Source organism: Capsella rubella, unplaced genomic scaffold (genome assembly GCF_000375325.1).
Source record: "Capsella rubella cultivar Monte Gargano unplaced genomic scaffold, Caprub1_0 scaffold_2, whole genome shotgun sequence".
Taxonomy (NCBI): Eukaryota; Viridiplantae; Streptophyta; class Magnoliopsida; order Brassicales; family Brassicaceae; genus Capsella; species Capsella rubella.
In genome coordinates, this window is record NW_006238922.1 from 13,289,822 (window position 1) to 13,308,956 (window position 19,135).

Genomic DNA, 19,135 nt, shown 5'->3' on the forward strand with positions numbered 1-19,135 from the left:
ATACTAGTAAACCCTTGAATATTGTTTAACACGCACGACCCAGTTGGATCGATGCATCAGCTAGTAAAGAACTGAAAGCCCAACAGGCCCATTTTGCTTTCACCGTTTCGTTCTCTCTTCGTCTTCTTCGGCCGTAGCGCGCGAAGAATTACCGCCGTTTAGCCGGCAGTTCTGACTTAGACTCAAAGTCCTTCGGTTTTCTGATAAACCCCCATGTGGAAGGCCAAGACAAGCTTCCGTCAGATTTACATGGCCGTTGTAACACGGCGATACTCGAGACTCGCTCCGCCGCCATCGACGGTGATCCGCGTAACGAACAACGTAGCACACCTGGGACCACCGAAGCAAGGACCATTGCCACGTCAGTTGATATCCCTGCCGCCATTCCCCGGTCCTCCATTACCTGGCAAAAACGCCGTTGATAACGGAGACGACGGAGATAGCGGCGACCACGTCACAGCCATAAGCTGGGTCAAGTACTATTTCGAAGAAATTCATGATAAGGCTATTCAAACTCATTTCACAAAGGGCCTTGTGAGTGTCTCTGGTAACACTTTTCATTACTTCTGATCAAAAAAAATTTATTGACCTTTTGTTGTTAGATTATTCTTTTGGAATTGTCTAAAGAAATTCAGATAGAATCCGCTAATAGATTGACCTTCAACATGAATTTCGTTAAAATTATATTAATTTGGTTGCGTTTTATTGTGGTAGGTGCAAATGGAGTTTCGAGGTCGTAGGGATGCTTCAAGAGAGAATGAAGATGGAGCTAGACCCATGAGAAAGGTTCAATAGATCTCTGTTCTTTTTGTTGTTGTTGGTGTGATCATTCGCTTGTATTGGGTTTAATAATAGTGGTACACTTTTATCTGCAGATTAAGCATGACGAGGTAATGCAAATAGGAGATAAAATCTGGTTGCCTGTGTCAATCTCTGAGATGAGGATTTCTAAGAGATATGATACTATACCAAGTGGAACCTTGTATCCAAACGCAGACGAAATCGCATATCTTCAAAGGCTTGTCAGGTTCAAGGTGACTCCCGTTTGAGAACCTCTTCTGGATTTGGCATGTTTATACACATGATTTCAAACAGTTATTGGTCTCTTATGGTTATACAACAAGTTTTGACCTTGTTTTTCTCTCTACTGCAGGACTCTGCTATTATAGTTCTTAATAAGCCACCTAAGCTTCCAGTCAAGGTAATAGATTTTTTTATTTGCAGAATGACTTCATGGAAGGAAGCTGTTATATTCTCTTGTTGATTAAGCAGCAGCTGCATATTCAGTTATCGTTGCTTGTCTCAGGGAAATGTCCCTATACATAACAGCATGGATGCACTTGCAGCTGCAGCTTTGTCTTTTGGTAACGATGAAGGTCCCAGATTGGTAAACTCCCTTCTTTTGGGGTTTTGTTAGTTATCTTGATAAACTGTTGGTTTCTGACTTATTTGACTTTCAATGGTCAGGTACATCGTCTTGATAGGGAAACTAGTGGCCTCTTAGTAATGGGTCGTAACAAAGAGAGTATTGGTTATCTCCACTCTGTCTTCAGTGATTACAAGGGGAGAAACTCAAGCTGTAAGGTAAGAAGAACTTATCTGAAATTCTGACCACTACGTTCTAGTAAGGTTGGGCATAAAATTGTTAAGTGACTTGTAAATATTGCACGATCCTAGGCTTGGAACAAATCTTGTGAAGCGATGTATCAGCAATATTGGGCATTGGTGATTGGTTCTCCAAAGGAGAAAGAAGGACTAATATCAGCCCCCCTTTCAAAAGTATTTATCTCATTATAACCTCTACTTGGTTACACACTGCTTGTATTAGAGAATGATTCAAAAACCTGTGTTCAGGTGCTTTTGGACGATGGTAAAACAGACAGGGTGGTTTTGGCTCAGGGTTCGTGCTTTGAAGCTTCACAAGAAGCAATAACAGAGTATAGAGTGTTAGGACCTATGATCAATGGGTGTTCGTGGTTAGAACTTCGTCCTATTACTAGCAGAAAGCATCAGGTACTTATTAAACTTCGCTATCCTCTTTACCAGTTTTGCTAATCCTCTTTACCAGTTTTGCGAAAGATTCTGTTTGTTTCTCTTTTGATCAAGTTTACCTTCTAAAAACAGCTACGTGTACACTGTGCTGAAGCTCTTGGAACTCCAATAGTAGGGGATTATAAATACGGTTGGTTTGTTCACAAGAGATGGAAACAGATGCCTCAGGTAGATATCGAACCAACAACTGGGAAACCATATAAACTGCGCAGACCAGAAGGTCTTGATGTTCAAAAGGGAAGCGTTTTGTCAAAAGTTCCTTTGTTACATCTCCATTGCCGAGAAATGGTACTTCCAAACATTGCCAAGTTCCTCCATGTCTTGAACCAACAGGAAGCAGAGCCGATTCGCACAGGAATCATTGATAAACCAGATCTCTTGCGGTTTGTAGCTTCAATGCCTAGCCATATGAAGATCAGTTGGAATTTAATGTCTTCATATTTGGTGTAGCTCTTTTGTTACCTTTTTATTATCTAGATAACAGTTCCTGAACTTTTTGGTTCTGTGGCTTCATTTTGATAATACTTGTATTGTACACTAGTCTCATAGATGAATCTGACTCATATTAGTAACTCAAAAGCCCATGTGCATGTATATACACAGAATCAAATAGTGATCACAGTTTGGAGTATCTATCCACAAGAGCCTTAGCTTTGTCTGGTGCAAAAAAGCGTGCCTACACATTAATGATAAGTTAGATGCTATGGGTCGTATATCTTTTTATTCAGTTCGAACTGTACTGGAATGAAGAAGGTTAAATGGTGATTCACCTGGATGAACATTCTTTCTGCATCTCCTCTGCTTCCATTTTCTCTCAATATTATTCCCTAGAATACAATTTCACATGGAGTTTATGGGCAAGTATGACTCAACTTCTTGAGCTTTTGAGGTGTGGACAAGAAAATCACCTTAGCCAAGTAGCCTCGGAAGTCTTCAGGATGAGCAGTGATAAGCTGGTCATAAACAGCTATGGCGTCGCTGATATGTCCCCAGTCTGAATAAGCTTTTCCGAGAAGCAACTCCACCTGAGCAAATATTTCCCCAACGTTTAAAAATCAATAAGCCAGTGAACACGATGAATTGTCTATTTCATCAAGGTAACAGGTTATGCTAAGATGGTAGAAGCCAGTTTGAAACTCGTTGTCACCAGAATAATATGTTAAGGTCAATTACCAAGAAACCAAGTCACCTGAATTGGGTCTAAATTAGTTTCACCGGTAACACTGTCTGCTGTGCTGCTTTTCTTTGTATTCAGACGTTCACGAGTGTCTAGAAGAAATTTGACGGCCTGAGAATCACAACAAAAGTGACAAAAGGATCAAAGGAGAAGTTGAGAGTAATTAAGATTAAGCTTCTGAGACAAAAAGGTAACATAATCATATCTCGTGGAAAGAGATTTACCTCGTCTGGTTTCTTAGCAGCTAGATACGCGTTCATGAGGCCTCGTGTGACTTCAAGATCAACCCCTTTAGAAACCTAGGGTAATTAGAACAAAAAACAGGACATCACTAGAATATATAGAAAAATTGACTGCCCTAACTAACAACATATACATTGTAGCAGCAGCTATACTTGGCATAAGTTCAAATCTTATGTCCTCACAAGATATTTTTCCGACAATCTTAATATGTATCAACTATTAGTTCAGTGCAAGTTAGAAAACAGAAAGGCTATAAAAAAAAGCTTAATCCACAAAGTTTGAGAGCATTTACCTTTTCAGATATTTTGTATGCAGCGATACTGCCTCCATAGTTCTTAAGTTCATAATTTACTTCTCCAAGCAGTCTAAATACATCAGGGTCAGTTGGTCTCTCCTACAGAGAAAGAATCCCACTTTGTGCACTATTAGCTAAGTCTCGGATCAGCATGTTCTTGTGAAACGAATGACTTGACATAAGAAAATATAAAAGCATGCGAGAAACAAACCTTAGCCAGTTTCTCAAGAAATGCAGCAGCCCGTGAATACTCTCCTAGTTCAGTCAGTGTCACAGCTGCGCCCTGCATAGCGCCCCAACTTATTTTCAGCGTTATAAATAAGTCAGAAGAGGAAGCGTATCTTGTTTTCAGCTTACTATGTGCGCATTAACAACTTCAGTGAATCAGTTAAAGCGAACAGGAAAAGTTTCATGTAATTAAATATATGTGGAGATTAGACTCATTCGAGAAGAAAAAAATGAAAGCTTAGAATAGAGGTAAGGCTTGTTTAAATAGGTGAAATGAGACCAAAAGGAGTTGTTGCAACCAAAAGCATTTCAAAATTTTCATAATCCTTAGCTACTTGATTATTAGTTTAAGTTGTTCCCTGATTATTATTGGCAGCCTACAGGGAGATGAATGGCTAAATGCCGATGAAGAAGATATTTAATAGTATGCACAACATATGCATGTCTTCACTCACCTCCAGAGCAGCTTGATCCTTAGGAGTGCCACTGAGAGTTGTTTCAAACTCTTTGAGCCTTTGCTGACAAAATAAAAAATTTCGAGATGTTTTACATCTCTTGCTTTATTCAAATTATCAAAGTTCATAAAAAAAGACATCATCCTCTTATATTACCTGCAGCGTGGCTTTCTCTTCTTCTGAGATCTGATTTTGAACTACTGTTGTGTTCTTAGTTGGACTATCACTGAAAAGTGGAATAAACATTGTTAGAACTGAGACCGGTTAAATTACCTGACAACGTGACTTGGGAAGGCAAAAATGTGAATTACAGAAATCAACCAAGCTGGTCCTAAAAAAGTAAGATGTTATCAGAAACGTTACATATAAAATTTCAAACTGGAATAGAAGGTACAAAAACGACAAGCAGTAACATGGTGTAAATGACACAGTTATGACTTGGAATTGAAGCTGCCTTCATTGGATAAAGCTACGTAAAACAGTGATTACACTACACATAACGCACCTTCCCATGGGAAGAAAGTCACCAAGAGCAAAAACCAAACCAAATACAACAACAGCTATGCCAACTCCAACCTGTCATGGCATGGGACCAAGTCTTGTCATGATGTTAGGTATGCGTACCTTATAGGACTCGAGTGGTTTTAGAACAAAAGAAAAATACACACTTGCAAGATATTATGTATGAGTACCTTAGTACCAAGACCAATTTTCTTCTGGTCAGAATTGACTGATGCTGGTGCATCATAGTCAATTGGACCAAATTCTTTGACTACTTCTGTCTTTTTCTGCTCAAGAGCTGACCTGGTTTATCAAAGGAGCAGAGGTCACACAAAAAAAAACATTCCTTACCAGTTGGAGGACAATGATCTTGCCTATGTCAGTATGTATAGGGGGTGAGGGAAGTGGCATGGAAAGAGATGAACAAATCAAGAAAAGAAAAAAAGAATCAAACATTCATAGGAGGATCACGTTGTTGTGGGTAAATTGAGAAAGTCAATTGCGATTGTGAGAGGTCGGAAAAAAATGAGGCCATCAGAGGTTTGAGGTTCTTTCCCACGTAAACTTATTGTAAGCTATAATTCTCTAAAGCCAATTTTCATGCTAGAATCATAAAACGCTAGAATCATAAAACATGTGCACCTTCTGATGGTTTCCAGCCGTTCCTCGAAGTCTATATCGAAAGATCGATCAGATTTTCCATCAAATTGTGTATTCAGACCAGGTGCCTCTGCAAACAAATGCAGGAGTTCCTTCAGCGAATGCACGAATAGTCACCAAGGTGTCTTATTGATATTGGCAAACCTTTCGATTTAACCAACTTTTTTCAAATAAAGGGAGCAAAATTTGAAGTTATGGTATGTTCCAGACACCATGAAAAAAGTAGCACATCAGTTACTTAAAATATGCCTTAATCAAATTATACTTACTTCTGGGTACAGAAACAGACTGTTTAGAAGATGATTTCCTGCAGCAAAGTAGTCCATATAAGATATAACAACACAGGCAAATTCTAAATGCTTAAGCAAAGACGAAAACTATACCTTTGCTGTAATGCCGAATCTTTCTCTTCCTATGATACGATTTCAATATTTATGTTTGTCTCAGTGTTTTGAATCAGTAAAATAAGTTGAAGAAAGCAAAGTAACTGGAAGTGCTAAAGAGGAAACATCAAAAAAAAAGTAATAACCTTTTTAGAGCCAAAGCCACGCTTAGGATTAGAATCCGAGCAACTTATTCGAAACAAGATAAACTTTGAATTAAATGAAACGGCGGTCGTCGCCGCGGTTAGTGTCATCAACATCCTCTGCTTGTCCTAACCAAAGCAAGAGAATTTCCTCAGAAGCATACAGAAGAATGATGATAAGTAACGGCTAACCAATTCGTAAAGTTCCAAAATAAAATCACGTACAGTGTCCGCCGGAGATTGACGACGATGAACGGCGAGCTCCGTGATCAGACTGATAACGTTAGTGGTGGTGGTCTTCTTTACTTTGCAGATTATATGGGCCGGATGGCAAAACTTAAGTTGGGCTAGGCCCATGAAACTGGATATGTTCGGCGACCCAATATAAATAATTTTTAAAATTGATGGATTTGTTAGATAATAAATAATAAAATAATTCGAGGAATTAAGTGGCAGCGTGTCATTGGATAGGATGTGTCACTACTCATAAAATTAGTATTGACACTCTGAAGTGGAAAAAAAACAAAAAAAAAATCCGAAAAGTAGCCTGAAAAGTCTTGGGATTTTACGGAGACAAAAGACAGAGAGGAGGAGGAGGAGAGCGCTTCTTCGGCTAGGACAAGCTTTCCCTAATGGCAGTTTCCTTTTGATCACTCACCGGAGCCCTAATTTCTCTTCCCGGCGAAACTCTTCGTATGCTTCTTCTTTATTTTTATTCCGTTGATTCGCCTATCCATTCCTATCTAGATCATGTGAATTTCTCTTTGTACGGAACTCAGATCTAAACGCGATTTCTCGATTGAAGCAATGCAAAGTCGGAATGCTAAGTCCCTTGCGTTTTTTTTATATATAGTATCGTACACTGAAATCTTAGTCGATTAGATCTTGCCGTCTCATGCGTTGTTTGTTTATTGCGTTTTTTTTCCTGGGGTCTATTGATTGTAGAAGCGTTTACACTCATCGTAAATTATGAAAAATATAGCTAAACCTTACTGTGGAATCTTACTCGAATGAGTCTGATTTTATTTAATTTGAAAATGCTATTTGGCAGGTAAAGAGAAACATCAGGACTTGATACTTTTCCTTTCTTTTCAGAAATTCAATTCTGGTGGAAACTTGTTGTGGCAACTCTACTGAGAAAGTTTGAAGGACCTGGGATCAAGATATATCTAGAGTTAGAAGGCTCAGACTAACTTGTACTCGTTTGATGATGTGCTGTTAGCATCTGGAGGAAAGAGTTGTAGTGTATTAATAAAATTCAGCTTCTGAGTTTTGGGGCGGATTTGCCCCATACCCCTGATTTTACCCCTCTACCCATACTCTGAAGAGAGAATTCAGCTCGAAACATGATGATGGATGAAGATGTTGAGCAGGCCAGTTTGATGTCTTTCAATGACAGGCCTAGGGCATTTCCCAACATGCGTAGTAAAGCCTATAGTCCACTGGTACAACTATGATTCCTCTCTTTCTTGAGTGCTTTTCTTATTGGTTGCATCAGACCATTGAGTCTGATATTATAACTGGTTTCCTTCTATATCATTTTGCATCTTAGTTTCTTGAGCATCTCATTTTTCCTCTTTTTTGATATTGTATAAAGTTCAGTTTTTTTTTGTTGGCAGATATTCCGGATTCTTAGGAAATTAAATGTTCGTGTCCTTTCTATAATTCTGCTTTTCTGCTTTGGAGTGATCTTTTACATGGGAGCTAGTACTTCTCCCATCATCGTGTTCGTCTTCGCAGTATGCATCATCAGCTTCCTTTTGTCAATATATCTAACCAAATGGGTTTTAGCGAAAGATGAAGGACCTCCAGAGATGGTTGAGGTAAGCTCACTCAAATTGTGTGGTGTTAGTCATGATGTTGACATCTTTTCTTCTTTTTTCGCATCAAACCTCTTTATTCTAATTTGTAAGCTAATTCTTTTACTTATAGATATCAGATGCTATACGTGATGGGGCTGAAGGGTTTTTCAGAACGCAGTATAGCACTATATCCAAGATGGCCATCTTGCTAGCTTTTGTGATTCTTTGCATATATCTATTCCGTAACTTAACTCCCCAGCAGGAGGCTGCTGGTTTAGGAAGGTGCTGATACATGATTATATTCATAAGATTTTATTTTATCTTTTGAATTGTTGTGAGTGATGCTTAGCCATACTACTTTTTTGCTGCAGGGCGATGTCTGCCTATATTACTGTTGCTGCATTTCTTTTGGGGGCTCTATGTTCAGGTGTTGCTGGATATGTTGGAATGTGGGTGTCAGTTCGTGCCAATGTGCGGGTCTCCAGTGCCGCCAGACGATCTGCGAGAGAAGCATTGCAGGTTCTTCTTTAGCTTAGCTATTTTCTGAACATGACAGTGTACATGTTTCCAAATACTAACTGGCAGATATGATGCAGATAGCTGTTCGTGCTGGTGGGTTTTCAGCCCTGGTTGTTGTTGGTATGGCTGTGATTGGTATTGCCATCCTCTATTCTACATTTTATGTTTGGTTGGGCGTGGATTCACCAGGTTCGATGAATGTTACTGACCGTAAGTTCTCTGTTCTGCTCTCATCTTGTGTGCCTATATTATAATCATTGTACTGAGTTTCAAAATGTTATTTGTATCTTTTGAAAGGATCATTTTCAGACATGAGCAGTATTTTATTACATAATTCATGACTTGTGTTGATCTTTATTGAGGTGGGGACTGGTTACCGTGCACCGTGGGGTACCTCTAAGATTTTCAGTCAACCCCATAGAAATTCTCTTAATGTATTGACCAGAATTTTCATTTGCATGGGCGATAGTAAAGGAATCGACTTGTTAGATTTGTTTATTGAATTTTCTGTTTCTCTTACAGTGCCTCTTCTTCTTGTGGGATATGGTTTTGGTGCTTCGTTTGTCGCCTTGTTTGCTCAGTTGGGTGGTGGAATATACACTAAGGGAGCTGATGTTGGGGCAGATCTCGTTGGAAAAGTTGAGCAGGGTATTCCCGAGGATGATCCTCGAAATCCTGCTGTTATTGCTGATTTGGTATTTGATCATTGTCCTTTTTGGTTCTTACTTTCTTGATTATCTGTGATGTCCAATTATGGCATCATTGAATTTGGGGCATATATCACTCTAGAGTATGTACTCAGCAGATTACAAGTTGAATAAGATTTTGTTTGTGTTTTCCCCCTTTAGGCTCTTAAAGCTAGGCTCTTAAAGCTATTTTCATGTCCTTGTAGGTTGGAGACAATGTGGGGGACTGTGCTGCTAGAGGTGCTGATTTATTTGAAAGCATAGCTGCAGAAATCATCAGTGCAATGATACTAGGTGGAACAATGGCTAAGAAGTGTAAAATTGAAGGTTTGTGGGCCATCTCCCTATAAAATTACGTCTGGCATATGGTTTGAGTTCCTGGCTTATTTTGAGAACACTAATGAACTGCTAGGATTTTACAATCTGCAATGCAAACTTAGGAAGAGTTGTTTGGAGAGCTCAAGCTCAAAATTACATTCTGTTTAGAGAAAACTACTTTTTTCTGTATGAAATGTTTTGGTCACTCCTTGAGGATCTGAGGGTACATTTTGACTTATTAGGATTTCAAAGTCCGTATAAATTGTGTTGAGTTTATTGTTTAAACACCTTGTATGAATCGGCGTATGCATTATGTGAAGATTGAAGGAAGACTACTTTTCATGACACCTATAGCAAGTTACAGTTGACTGCAGTCTATTTTTTTCTGTAACATTCCTGACCATTTCTAGCCGTGGTTGTTAAACTAGCATAAAAAGTTTTGCAATTTAGAGTTAGGAAGATAAGAAATACATAGAATGAAAACAAATGTGTACTGATAAACATCCTTTTAAACCTCTTGTTCATGCTTGGTGCTTACTTAAATCTTCCTCTATTACGCAGATCCATCAGGATTTATTCTGTTTCCTCTAGTTGTTCATTCTTTTGACTTGATAATATCATCAATTGGTATTCTATCAATCAAGGGAACACGTGATGCTAGCGTGAAATCTCCGGTAGAGGATCCAATGGCTGTACTTCAGAAAGGATATTCGCTGACTATTATATTAGCTGTGTTGACATTTGGCGCGGTAATGATGTCACACACAATTCCTTGTTAGTACTAGCAATTTTGAACAAATTCTACGCTATATTCGTCTGACAGAGTTATTTATGTTTTGTAGTCGACTCGCTGGCTGCTTTACACTGAACAAGCTCCTTCTGCATGGTTCAATTTCGCCCTATGTGGGTTGGTTGGCATCATCACAGCCTATATCTTTGTCTGGATATCTAAATATTATACAGACTATAAGCACGAACCTGTTCGGACGTTGGCTCTTGCTAGCTCGACTGGTCATGGGACTAATATAATTGCTGGGGTTAGCTTGGGCCTGGAATCGACTGCTCTTCCAGTTTTGACCATAAGTGTAGCTATTATTTCTGCGTATTGGCTGGGCAATACCTCGGGGCTAGTGGACGAAAATGGCATTCCCACTGGAGGACTATTTGGAACAGCCGTTGCTACAATGGGAATGCTAAGCACCGCAGCTTATGTTCTTACTATGGACATGTTTGGCCCCATAGCTGACAACGCTGGTGGGATTGTTGAGATGAGCCAGCAGGTAAAGTGTCAAATGATTGGCCTGAAAAGCTTAGGTTCTCTCTTTATTCTAATGTAGAAATAATAAATGTCTTGTGCAGCCAGAAAGTGTCCGTGAGATCACTGATCTTCTTGATGCTGTTGGAAACACCACAAAGGCAACAACGAAAGGGTTTGCCATTGGATCTGCTGCACTTGCGTCATTCCTTCTCTTTAGTGCGTATATGGACGAGGTTTCAGCATTTGCTAATGTGTCTTTCAAAGAGGTAAATGTCATTATGCATATTTGCTGTATTACTGATGATGTTGAGACAGCTTCTCATACTTAAATATCGGATCAAATCAGGTTGATATTGCTATCCCAGAAGTCTTCGTAGGTGGATTATTGGGTTCAATGCTTATCTTCCTCTTTAGTGCTTGGGCATGCGCGGCAGTTGGTCGAACTGCACAAGAGGTTGTCAACGAAGTAAGAAGACAATTTATCGAAAGGCCTGGAATAATGGTGAGCATATTTTTTTCCGTTCGAGTACTTCCCATTTTCTTATTGTATTGTTGTTGACTAGCAAAACCATTATCCTCTAACAGCAATACAAGGAGAAGCCAGATTATAGTCGATGTGTCGCCATTGTCGCATCTGCAGCTTTAAGGGAAATGATCAAGCCGGGAGCTTTAGCTATTGCATCACCCATTGTAGTTGGTAAGTCAGTAATGTTCATTAGTCCCATTTTTTACCTCCTGTATTGAAACCACAAGATCGTGAGCAAAACAAACCTCTTGTTCTCTCTTCCAGGTTTGGTGTTTCGGATCTTGGGTTACTACACAGGACAACCGCTGCTCGGAGCAAAAGTTGTAGCTTCTATGCTCATGTTTGCAACAGTTTGTGGTATCTTAATGGCACTTTTCCTAAACACGGCGGGAGGTGCTTGGGACAATGCAAAGAAATACATAGAGACCGGGGCACTTGGGGGGAAAGGAAGCGAAGCCCACAAAGCAGCTGTGACGGGTGATACGTAAGTAATTTCGTTCTACCTGAAAACTCATTCAAAGTTGTATTCCTAAATGCGATTTCTCAATAGAATTCATCTGAAACCTGCAGCGTGGGAGATCCATTCAAGGACACAGCCGGTCCATCCATTCACGTCCTCATTAAAATGCTCGCGACTATAACTCTCGTCATGGCTCCGGTTTTCCTCTGAAAGTGAACCGTTACTTAATCCATCCCGGCTTGTTTACTCTCTTGCACATATTTAAATAGAGGGGTAGGAGAGAGGTTGGTTATAAAATTATTCACATGGATTAATGGTTTTGTGTTTAATTTCATCTGAATAAATGGAATAATTCTGTTTTTGAGTTTAGAGACACTGTTTAATGCATTATAGAGACATTTTAATCAACTAAATCTTTTGACTTTTGACGATCTTAACTCTCCTCGATTTTCTCGATCTAGCACTTCGTACTCTTCTTGACTTGCCTCCAACTCGTACAGACATTTGTCTACTCGGTAATCTTATGAGGCGGCGGTTGTTGAGATTGCTGCCATGATGGTGATGCTTGTGTTTTCTTCTCCGCTTTGGTCTTATGTTGTTTCTTCGACTGGGACTGTCTGATGAACTTGCTTCGTCATTACTCGAATAATCATTGGTCGCAGCTTCTATATCACTGAGACGTTTTCTGCGACGGCGGACCCGTTTTACGTTAGTCAAACTGTGCCACAAGCAACTAACCATCTCTCCTATAGCGAACCAGTACGCTGTACAAGCGGCACATGACATTTTGCAGATGCTTTTAACAACACACTGGCAGATTCCAAGCTTGAACAAGAGGGTGATGAACATCAAAACTAGAAAAAAAAAAAAAGAGAAACAAAAACAAAATTATACAGAAAAGTAAAGAGAAATGTTTATAGAATCTATATAATGATTGCTTAATATAGGAAAGAGAAGGAGAAAAAGGTTACTTATGAAACAGAGGCTTGATATAAGCACCAGTTTCGCGATATCAGGAAGACAGAAATGTTCTATGAAACATGCAAGATCCCATGGTCCCGAACATACGTCTCTGTTATTAGAAAAAAAAAAAAAAAAGAAAGAGAAATCATAAAAATAAATAAAAAGTGGCGATCGAAAAACCAACCAACTCAACGATTCCGCGACAGTTGGGTTGGGTTCTCCTTAATTAAGACAAAGAATGACATGAAAATCTTACAAACAGGATCTTCCAAGTGTGGCTTTGAACGGTGCTGTGAAAATATTCCCGATAAAACCTCCGATGTCCGTTGATGCTTTGCCTAGACCGTTTCCCATTTTTTGCTTAAAATTTATATCGGTGAGGATTGTAACCAATCAGTGACTCGCTCGATTGCTTTTCTCAGCAATCCTGTTTATCAAACGTAAAGAGATGAATCAAATCTTCAGAGAATTTTCAAAGTATGAATGAATGAGTTTGCATCTTCGCAGACAGTTTCGCTGTTTCAGATATAAGAAAAAGAAAAAAAAGAAGAGAGAAACCGTTTTTTTTTTTTTGAAATATCTTCATGTCAATTTTGTTTTTTACTGGTTTGCCATTCTATAGAGAGATATGCTGTTTACCTTGCTGTGAAGAAGAAAAAAGTGGTAAAAAGCTCAAAGGTAAGAATTTTTTGAAACCCGACAAATCATACTTACCCTTACACACGAATCAGCTGGTTTTTTTTTGGTTAAAGAGGATACAAAAATTGGATTCATTTTTTTTTTTTCCTGTATACAAGAACAGTAGTTACATACACTAACTGGCTATATGAACAATACAACAACAGACAAAACTTTAGAACCTTCAGAGATATCACAAATCTCATAACTTCGTGATTTTCTCAAAGAAACTTTTGGCCTATAGATAACTAAGAGGTTCGGTTGTGAGTTTGAAGCTCTCCTAAACCCAAGAAATCAGCAGCAAACTCTTCATCGTTTTTGCCTAACATTTCCTGTAATGTACATTCTATGTTCCTCCCTTTGAGTACCCAAAACCGTGGTTTTATCCTTTTCTCCAGCGAGTAACTGAAATACCTCGGGTATTCTATTACCTCTCTAACCGGCTTCTTCATACTGTTCAACAGAAACTCTAACTTTGGTCTCAACACTTTCTCGATGTTGTATCCTAATAGAGGTGAGAATTTGCGAATCATAAAGGCAAGCTCTCTCTCTGATATCCCAATTTCCATCAAGTACTTTAGCCTGCAAGAGCGTACGATTACTATATTAGGGGTCATTAGCTTGAAAAAGATTCACTGAGATGATGTACTAGTTCGGCTAATGATATATACCGTGGAAATATTGTTTTGTCTGCATCGTATATAAGAAATTCCGGGTATTTCTTTATGATTCGGGGAAAATGCGTAGAGGAAACACCAAAACGAGTGAGAAAGATGAGCTTTTTCTGCAGGGTATTGTCAATGCTGCAGCCAAATATTTCAGGACATCGACAGAGTATTTGACCAACGATTTCCTTCTGAAATCCCAAATCTTCCAAAAAGCACACAACCTGTTTCAAATGAGGAATAATGTGGTTAAAAAGTTAAAGTCTTGCACAATAATAGTATAAGAGAATACACATCTTGAAAAGTGGTTTATTTACCTTAAGAAATTCTTGGGGTTTACATAACAAAAGTTGAGGCATCTTGGGTATAACCTTCCCCATTCTTTTATCTCTAACACCTATTTTATCAAATTCCTTCACCATCATCTCCATATTGCTCACTGAGCAACCGAGCAGTAAAGGCCATCTCCTAATTCCGTGGTCAATATCCATTTTAAGCACCTAAGAAAGCAAAATCATAGCAAACCAAGTCTTAGTAAGACCAACCATAGAACAACAATGATAGAGACAACTTAAAAAATTACAAAACCACCATTTATCTGATCAAAATGATGAATTCTTTCTTGTCACAATTGTGCTTACTGATTCACTGTTAAAAAATGAGATGATGTGGGAATAGTTCTCTTGTATGCTTGGTGAGAGAATCCACGGATACTTCTGCAGCACTTTTCCAGAATCCTTGTAAGCAACACTCACTTGAACCTATACAACCCCAATTTGCAATAATCAGCAACCAAAAGAAAACAAAAAAAAGTACAGCTTCATGCTAATTATTTACAATCAACCAAAGAGCATACCTTCTCCAGAGCAGCGGCTACCCTTCTTTTGATCTCCTCAGTTTTGCTGAGCATGATAGGAGGGTACAAAAGAAGTACCTTTCCCGAGCAACCTTTAGGAATACCAATGCTTTCTAGAAACTCCACCATAGGCTTTATATCATTTTCTTCCGAAAGTAGAAGAAGCCGAGGGAATGACTCGATTAAAAATCTGAATGATGCATCTACAGAGCCCAGCATATCCAAGCCTCCACGCCTTGCTTCAATCTAAAGGACATATAACAATTACCTTACTAAAGAATATGGTACCCCTTGCGGAAGCTAGTAGTAAGAGACACACAAATAAAAACTTATATACTAATAACTGAAGAAACACGATACCTTTTCGAAAAAGGAAAGAGTTTGCTGCACATCTTCATCAATAGGAATTGATAAGTAAAGCATCATTCGTCGTGCATACTTTCCAACAGGACCTTTCTCATCACTGCCAGAAAAGAATATTTCCTTGAGGTACTTAACCTATATATCCAAATCCAAGATTAAGTATCACGCGAAACTCAAATCCAAACCCAACCTAACTGAATCATCATACAACACTAGCAACTCGGTTTTGACGCAGAACCAAAGCCGCAATTTATGTGGAAGAATCTGTGAATTACCTTATCGAGAAGAATGGGAAGCGATTCAGAGGAGACGTAATGAGCCAAATACATAGCAGAAGACAAACTCAAACCAAGACTCTCCAAAAAGGCAACTTTCCCACCATCACCCTTCTGTTTCACCATGTAAATCACTTTCTCCTTAAACCCTAAACCCTCAGATTCTCCACTCCCTTTCCACGAATTCCATTCCTCCAAATCCCTAACTCCCTCTACAATCATTCGCGTGTATTTAGGACAATTCTCAGAAATAAAATCTGAATCGACCTCGGAGATCCCAATCTCTTGTCGGAGAAACCCAGAAATTGACATCTGCGCGAGAGAGGCATGCTCCTCGTGATTTGTCTGCCTGTAATTGGAGCTATGATTAGAATCTCCGTGCTGCAAAGAGGCGGAAACAGCAAACCGGCCACTGTGGTAAGCTGAGAACAAGGTTACGCGACGAGGATAGAAGAAGAGAGGGGTAGAACCAAAGTTGCAAGATTTTAAAGGGGGAGCAATGAAGGTTATGGTTTCCAAATTGCAGGAGGTATGTAAAAGCTCCATAAACACGATGGAGAAGAAGACAGAGGTCGCTACTACTTTGCTTCTACCCACATCACATCAAGAAGATTAGAAGAAGAAGAAGCTGTTGCAGGGTTTATCTGTAGCTATGGGTTTAAACTTCAAACCATTTTTTATTTTCAATTACAATTATTTAATTAAACCCGCAGTTCCGGTTGAGTCAAACCGAAACCGGTATAAGCCATTGGGCTTAGTGATGGGCTGTTACATCATCGACTCTTTGATCAAATTGATTTTGTTCAAAACGTGATGGGCCTAATAGTAGGCGGTTACATAACTGATATTTAACGGACAGAACAATCTCTAGGCTATATACGTAATTATGTATACACTAAAACACTTGTTGCACTGCTCTGGCTTTGTTAATAACTCGTACAAATTGAGAGTGTATAAGCTTCACTTGAAACATCATCATCCGAATCTATGAGATTACCAAATTCGATTTCTAGGATTGAGATTCTGCAGCTGGAGATTCCGGATTTGGTATACAAGGATCACTCTGCATAAAAACAAAAAAAAACGTTACAAAAGAAAAAAAAATCAAAACTTTACAAATTCTTAAAGAGAGAAGAAGCACTCACCGAGACTTGGCTAGTGTTTGAAGACTTTCCTTGATTTCCTGCATAAAACACACTCTCTAAACTCTCTTCACCGATCTCTCTTAACCGGTTGAGCTCAGGCAATATCTCTTTCCCGAGATCCGGTCTATCTTTTCTTCTTAATTCTGCGCATTGAAGAGAAAGCTTCGCTAAAGACAGAGCTTCTTCCATAGGCCAATCCGGTACTGCTGGATCAAGCATATCCTTAAGAGTCCCTTCTTCGATGGCTTGCTCGATGTAATAAGCCAAACCCATTGGCTGTTTCGCAGTCAAGATCTGCAAAAGCATGATCCCGAGCGAATAAACATCTGACTTCACACCCAACATTCCGGTTTGTTGGTACTCAGGATCAATGTAACAGAAAGTTCCTGCAGCTGAAGTGACTCTATACTGTGTAACGTTTTCCGCTACTGCAGGGACTAATCTTGCTAGCCCTACATCGCTGATCTTGCTCACGTAATTGTAGTCGAGGAGAACGTTTCCTGGCTTAAGGTCTCTGTGGACAATTGGTTCTGGTTTAGTCTGGTGGAGAAAGAGGAGCCCTGTGGCGATCTCAGCAGCGATTCTGAAACGCAGCTGCCAAGTAATCGGCGGTGTGTTTCCTCGCCTGAAAAGCCGGTCTTCTAAACTTCCCTTGGCCATGTATTCATAAACAAGAATCCCAAATTCTGGACAAGCTCCAAGAAGAAGGACCATGTTTGGATGCCTTATGCAGCTTAACACTTCAACCTCTTTCTGAAACTGTGATCTTCCTTGAGCTGCATCTGGGCGTAGAACTTTGACAGCAACACTTGTGTGATCAAGAAAGCCTCTAAAGACAGGCCCATACCCTCCTTCTCCTACCTTTTGAGACTCTGCAAAATTTGAAGTAGCTTCTTCTATTTCTTCAACAGTGTATTTCCTATACCGCACAAACCCCCGAGAGAATGAATCTGATTCGTTCAGTGTCTTCATCTCTGCAGTCAACCTTCTTTTCGCTTCCACTTCTGCTAATCTCTTTGCAGCTTCAGCAGCTTCCAAAGCTGCTTTGGCTTTAGCTCTTTCCTTTTCCACTATTGACATTGCTGCTTCCTCTGAACTCTTTGCTTCTTCCAACCGCCTCTCCTCTTCAGTTCTCAGCTTTTGCAGCTCCGTTGCCTAAAAGTTTTAGAAAAAGATATTTGATTCAAATGTACTACTACATTGACTTCAATGTTGGTAGTGTAAAATTCTTGTAAACCAAAGTTTCGAATGGTCAGGCTTAGTATTGACTACCTCTTGTCTAGCGCTTAAAGCTTCTTTGCAAGCTGTGCTATACATATCCATGGTTTGTTTCAGCTCTAAACGCAGCCTCTTCATTTCAGCTTCAACATCATCCTGCAACAACACAGTCCCAGCTAAGCAAGTAATTCTAAATTGAATCAATCTTTATAAGAAGATTCAGAGAAGGATCTTGAGTAATCATAATATTAGTACTAGTACTGACCAAGCTCTGAGATGAATACGAGGATGTTCTACCGCTCTCTTCAGAGAATGTAGAAGATTCGTTAGGGAAACCAGGATCACTGAACTTAAGCCCCAAGCGATGTGAGCCAATGCTTTGCTCTGAGCTTGTTGAGATTCTCGAAGTCCTTGCAGATTCAGGGAAATCAAGGCTAAAGGAAGAGCGCTCAACGCTAGGCCTCCCAGAGCTGATGAATGAAATGTCAGAGTCACGATGAGAAGAGGGACTGATGAACGAGAGGTCGCTATCTGAATCATATAAGTCCCCATATGGCTTCCTTTTCACCAACGGCGATCTACATAAAAAAAAGCAGAATATGTTTGAATCTTTCTAGACTTCATGTAAGATATCAATCAATTAATTCAATAGCTTCAAATTCCTATACCTCGTTGGATCTGCTTCAACTGATCTGCGTGGTCTAGACGGTGTACTACCTGTTTGCAAAATCAATGGAAAAACAGAACTGGATTTAGCATATGCTTATGAAAAAGCAAAGAACTTTAGTCTTGGTTTTGAAAGAGATAGTTTTCATTTTAACCTGCAGAATTGGAATGGTCATGGTGCTTTGGTGCTTTGTCAGGAGTATGTGGGTAGTGGTTGTCAATTTCACATTGCTGCATCGAAGTATGGTAAGGAGCAGGACGAGATGCATTTCGTACTGAAGCAATTTTGCCTTTTGAAATGACATAAACACTGCAGAAATCTGGAGCTGCTTTTGACACAGTTGTTGGCAAATCCGTCTTGAATCTCCTGCTCATCAAAATATACAGAATCCGTTAGAAAAAAAAAAAGAAAAAAAAAACTTGAGACTTTGTAGTTACAGAAGAATCTGAAATAAGAAGATAAAGTGTAATAACCTCATGAAGCCATTACGTGATGCGGCTCCAACGACTAAGTTCTCGACTGCGTAAGATGAAACATATTCGGTAATGGCTCTGACTTTGTCTGCGTCTTCCAGCAAAATGTCTCGACAATTTATCTGC

At 39.4% G+C, this 19,135-nt stretch overlaps 6 protein-coding genes across 9 annotated transcripts in view; 2 read left to right on the forward strand and 4 right to left on the reverse strand.

Annotated features, from left to right (window-relative positions):
- The first annotated feature begins 92 nt into the window (after nucleotides 1-92).
- On the forward strand, nucleotides 93-2,683 carry LOC17894564 (RNA pseudouridine synthase 3, mitochondrial). 2 transcript variants are annotated; one of them, XM_006300309.2, is made up of 9 exons: nucleotides 93-534; nucleotides 715-786; nucleotides 876-1,034; nucleotides 1,154-1,201; nucleotides 1,307-1,387; nucleotides 1,468-1,584; nucleotides 1,678-1,779; nucleotides 1,855-2,013; nucleotides 2,125-2,683. In XM_006300309.2, exons 1-9 carry the CDS (start codon nucleotides 214-216, stop codon nucleotides 2,500-2,502), a joined length of 1,437 nt encoding a protein of 478 aa, XP_006300371.1. In that variant the 5' UTR covers nucleotides 93-213; the 3' UTR covers nucleotides 2,503-2,683. The 2 variants fall into 2 exon arrangements, with proteins under 2 accessions (XP_006300371.1, XP_023643897.1); XM_023788129.1 differs by having other exon boundaries at nucleotides 458-547.
- Nucleotides 2,599-6,408, reverse strand: LOC17894264. The gene is made up of 16 exons (XM_006301618.2): nucleotides 6,363-6,408; nucleotides 6,141-6,266; nucleotides 5,995-6,023; nucleotides 5,881-5,918; nucleotides 5,594-5,681; nucleotides 5,143-5,254; nucleotides 4,956-5,026; nucleotides 4,607-4,676; nucleotides 4,451-4,513; nucleotides 3,979-4,050; nucleotides 3,765-3,866; nucleotides 3,454-3,528; nucleotides 3,242-3,340; nucleotides 2,961-3,077; nucleotides 2,823-2,879; nucleotides 2,599-2,728 (listed from the first exon to the last, which is right to left on the reverse strand). The coding sequence occupies exons 2-16, from the start codon at nucleotides 6,252-6,254 to the stop codon at nucleotides 2,669-2,671; spliced, it is 1,167 nt and encodes a 388-aa protein (XP_006301680.1). The 5' UTR covers nucleotides 6,255-6,266; nucleotides 6,363-6,408; the 3' UTR covers nucleotides 2,599-2,668.
- A 260-nt stretch (nucleotides 6,409-6,668) lies between these two features.
- LOC17895094 (pyrophosphate-energized membrane proton pump 2) lies at nucleotides 6,669-12,094 on the forward strand. Of its 2 annotated transcripts, none has more exons than XM_023787283.1 (15): nucleotides 6,669-6,830; nucleotides 7,189-7,582; nucleotides 7,757-7,960; nucleotides 8,070-8,221; nucleotides 8,311-8,458; nucleotides 8,536-8,668; nucleotides 8,981-9,153; nucleotides 9,351-9,471; nucleotides 10,024-10,211; nucleotides 10,305-10,742; nucleotides 10,822-10,986; nucleotides 11,067-11,222; nucleotides 11,306-11,417; nucleotides 11,511-11,730; nucleotides 11,817-12,094. In XM_023787283.1, exons 2-15 carry the CDS (start codon nucleotides 7,484-7,486, stop codon nucleotides 11,914-11,916), a joined length of 2,409 nt encoding a protein of 802 aa, XP_023643051.1. In that variant the 5' UTR covers nucleotides 6,669-6,830; nucleotides 7,189-7,483; the 3' UTR covers nucleotides 11,917-12,094. The 2 variants fall into 2 exon arrangements, with proteins under 2 accessions (XP_023643051.1, XP_006300751.1); XM_006300689.2 differs by having other exon boundaries at nucleotides 7,233-7,582.
- Nucleotides 11,992-13,200, reverse strand: LOC17896350. The gene is made up of 3 exons (XM_006301244.2): nucleotides 12,926-13,200; nucleotides 12,678-12,778; nucleotides 11,992-12,560 (listed from the first exon to the last, which is right to left on the reverse strand). Exons 1-3 carry the CDS (start codon nucleotides 13,021-13,023, stop codon nucleotides 12,115-12,117), a joined length of 645 nt encoding a protein of 214 aa, XP_006301306.1. The 5' UTR covers nucleotides 13,024-13,200; the 3' UTR covers nucleotides 11,992-12,114.
- Nucleotides 13,201-13,405: 205 nt separating this feature from the next.
- On the reverse strand, nucleotides 13,406-16,137 carry LOC17894692 (transcription termination factor MTERF2, chloroplastic). The gene is made up of 7 exons (XM_006301976.2): nucleotides 15,507-16,137; nucleotides 15,229-15,366; nucleotides 14,869-15,114; nucleotides 14,654-14,773; nucleotides 14,330-14,512; nucleotides 14,019-14,236; nucleotides 13,406-13,929 (listed from the first exon to the last, which is right to left on the reverse strand). Exons 1-7 carry the CDS (start codon nucleotides 16,050-16,052, stop codon nucleotides 13,596-13,598), a joined length of 1,785 nt encoding a protein of 594 aa, XP_006302038.1. The 5' UTR covers nucleotides 16,053-16,137; the 3' UTR covers nucleotides 13,406-13,595.
- A 347-nt stretch (nucleotides 16,138-16,484) lies between these two features.
- The window catches only part of LOC17895449 (U-box domain-containing protein 52), a 3,094-nt gene continuing 443 nt past the window's right edge, over nucleotides 16,485-19,135 (reverse strand). The window contains exons 2-8 of one of the 2 annotated variants that reach the window (XM_023788201.1): nucleotides 19,010-19,131; nucleotides 18,691-18,902; nucleotides 18,538-18,586; nucleotides 18,135-18,447; nucleotides 17,924-18,025; nucleotides 16,652-17,806; nucleotides 16,485-16,569 (exon numbers count right to left, since the gene is read on the reverse strand). In XM_023788201.1, coding sequence (XP_023643969.1) covers nucleotides 16,516-16,569; nucleotides 16,652-17,806; nucleotides 17,924-18,025; nucleotides 18,135-18,447; nucleotides 18,538-18,586; nucleotides 18,691-18,902; nucleotides 19,010-19,131 — 2,007 coding nt within the window. In that variant the 3' untranslated portion in view covers nucleotides 16,485-16,515. Of the gene's footprint in view, nucleotides 16,570-16,649; nucleotides 17,807-17,923; nucleotides 18,026-18,134; nucleotides 18,448-18,537; nucleotides 18,587-18,690; nucleotides 18,903-19,009; nucleotides 19,132-19,135 lie in introns of both variants that reach the window. The other variant, XM_006303038.2, reaches the window with a different exon arrangement.

Excerpts from the sequence above, each read along its gene's own strand:
- LOC17895094 (XM_023787283.1), top strand. The coding sequence starts at position 7,484 with ATGATGATGGATGAAGATGTTGAGCAGGCCAGTTTGATGTCTTTCAAT. Across the intron at positions 8,669-8,980 it reads TTCGATGAATGTTACTGACC|TGCCTCTTCTTCTTGTGGGA; the intron begins GTAAGTTCTCTG and ends TTTCTCTTACAG. Across the intron at positions 10,987-11,066 it reads CTAATGTGTCTTTCAAAGAG|GTTGATATTGCTATCCCAGA; the intron begins GTAAATGTCATT and ends GGATCAAATCAG.
- LOC17894564 (XM_006300309.2), top strand. The coding sequence starts at position 214 with ATGTGGAAGGCCAAGACAAGCTTCCGTCAGATTTACATGGCCGTTGTA. Across the intron at positions 1,035-1,153 it reads AAAGGCTTGTCAGGTTCAAG|GACTCTGCTATTATAGTTCT; the intron begins GTGACTCCCGTT and ends TCTCTACTGCAG. Across the intron at positions 1,388-1,467 it reads ACGATGAAGGTCCCAGATTG|GTACATCGTCTTGATAGGGA; the intron begins GTAAACTCCCTT and ends TTCAATGGTCAG.
- LOC17896350 (XM_006301244.2), bottom strand. The coding sequence starts at position 13,023 with ATGGGAAACGGTCTAGGCAAAGCATCAACGGACATCGGAGGTTTTATC. Across the intron at positions 12,779-12,925 it reads ACACTTGGAAGATCCTGTTT|AGACGTATGTTCGGGACCAT; the intron begins GTAAGATTTTCA and ends TTCTAATAACAG. Across the intron at positions 12,561-12,677 it reads ATCAAGCCTCTGTTTCATAA|TTTTGATGTTCATCACCCTC; the intron begins GTAACCTTTTTC and ends TTTTTTTTCTAG.
- LOC17894692 (XM_006301976.2), bottom strand. The coding sequence starts at position 16,052 with ATGGAGCTTTTACATACCTCCTGCAATTTGGAAACCATAACCTTCATT. Across the intron at positions 15,115-15,228 it reads CTCTTTCCTTTTTCGAAAAG|ATTGAAGCAAGGCGTGGAGG; the intron begins GTATCGTGTTTC and ends TATGTCCTTTAG. Across the intron at positions 14,774-14,868 it reads TAGCCGCTGCTCTGGAGAAG|GTTCAAGTGAGTGTTGCTTA; the intron begins GTATGCTCTTTG and ends GGGGTTGTATAG.
- LOC17894264 (XM_006301618.2), bottom strand. The coding sequence starts at position 6,254 with ATGTTGATGACACTAACCGCGGCGACGACCGCCGTTTCATTTAATTCA. Across the intron at positions 5,682-5,880 it reads GTCTGTTTCTGTACCCAGAA|AGGCACCTGGTCTGAATACA; the intron begins GTAAGTATAATT and ends ATTTGTTTGCAG. Across the intron at positions 5,027-5,142 it reads AAATTGGTCTTGGTACTAAG|GTTGGAGTTGGCATAGCTGT; the intron begins GTACTCATACAT and ends ATGCCATGACAG.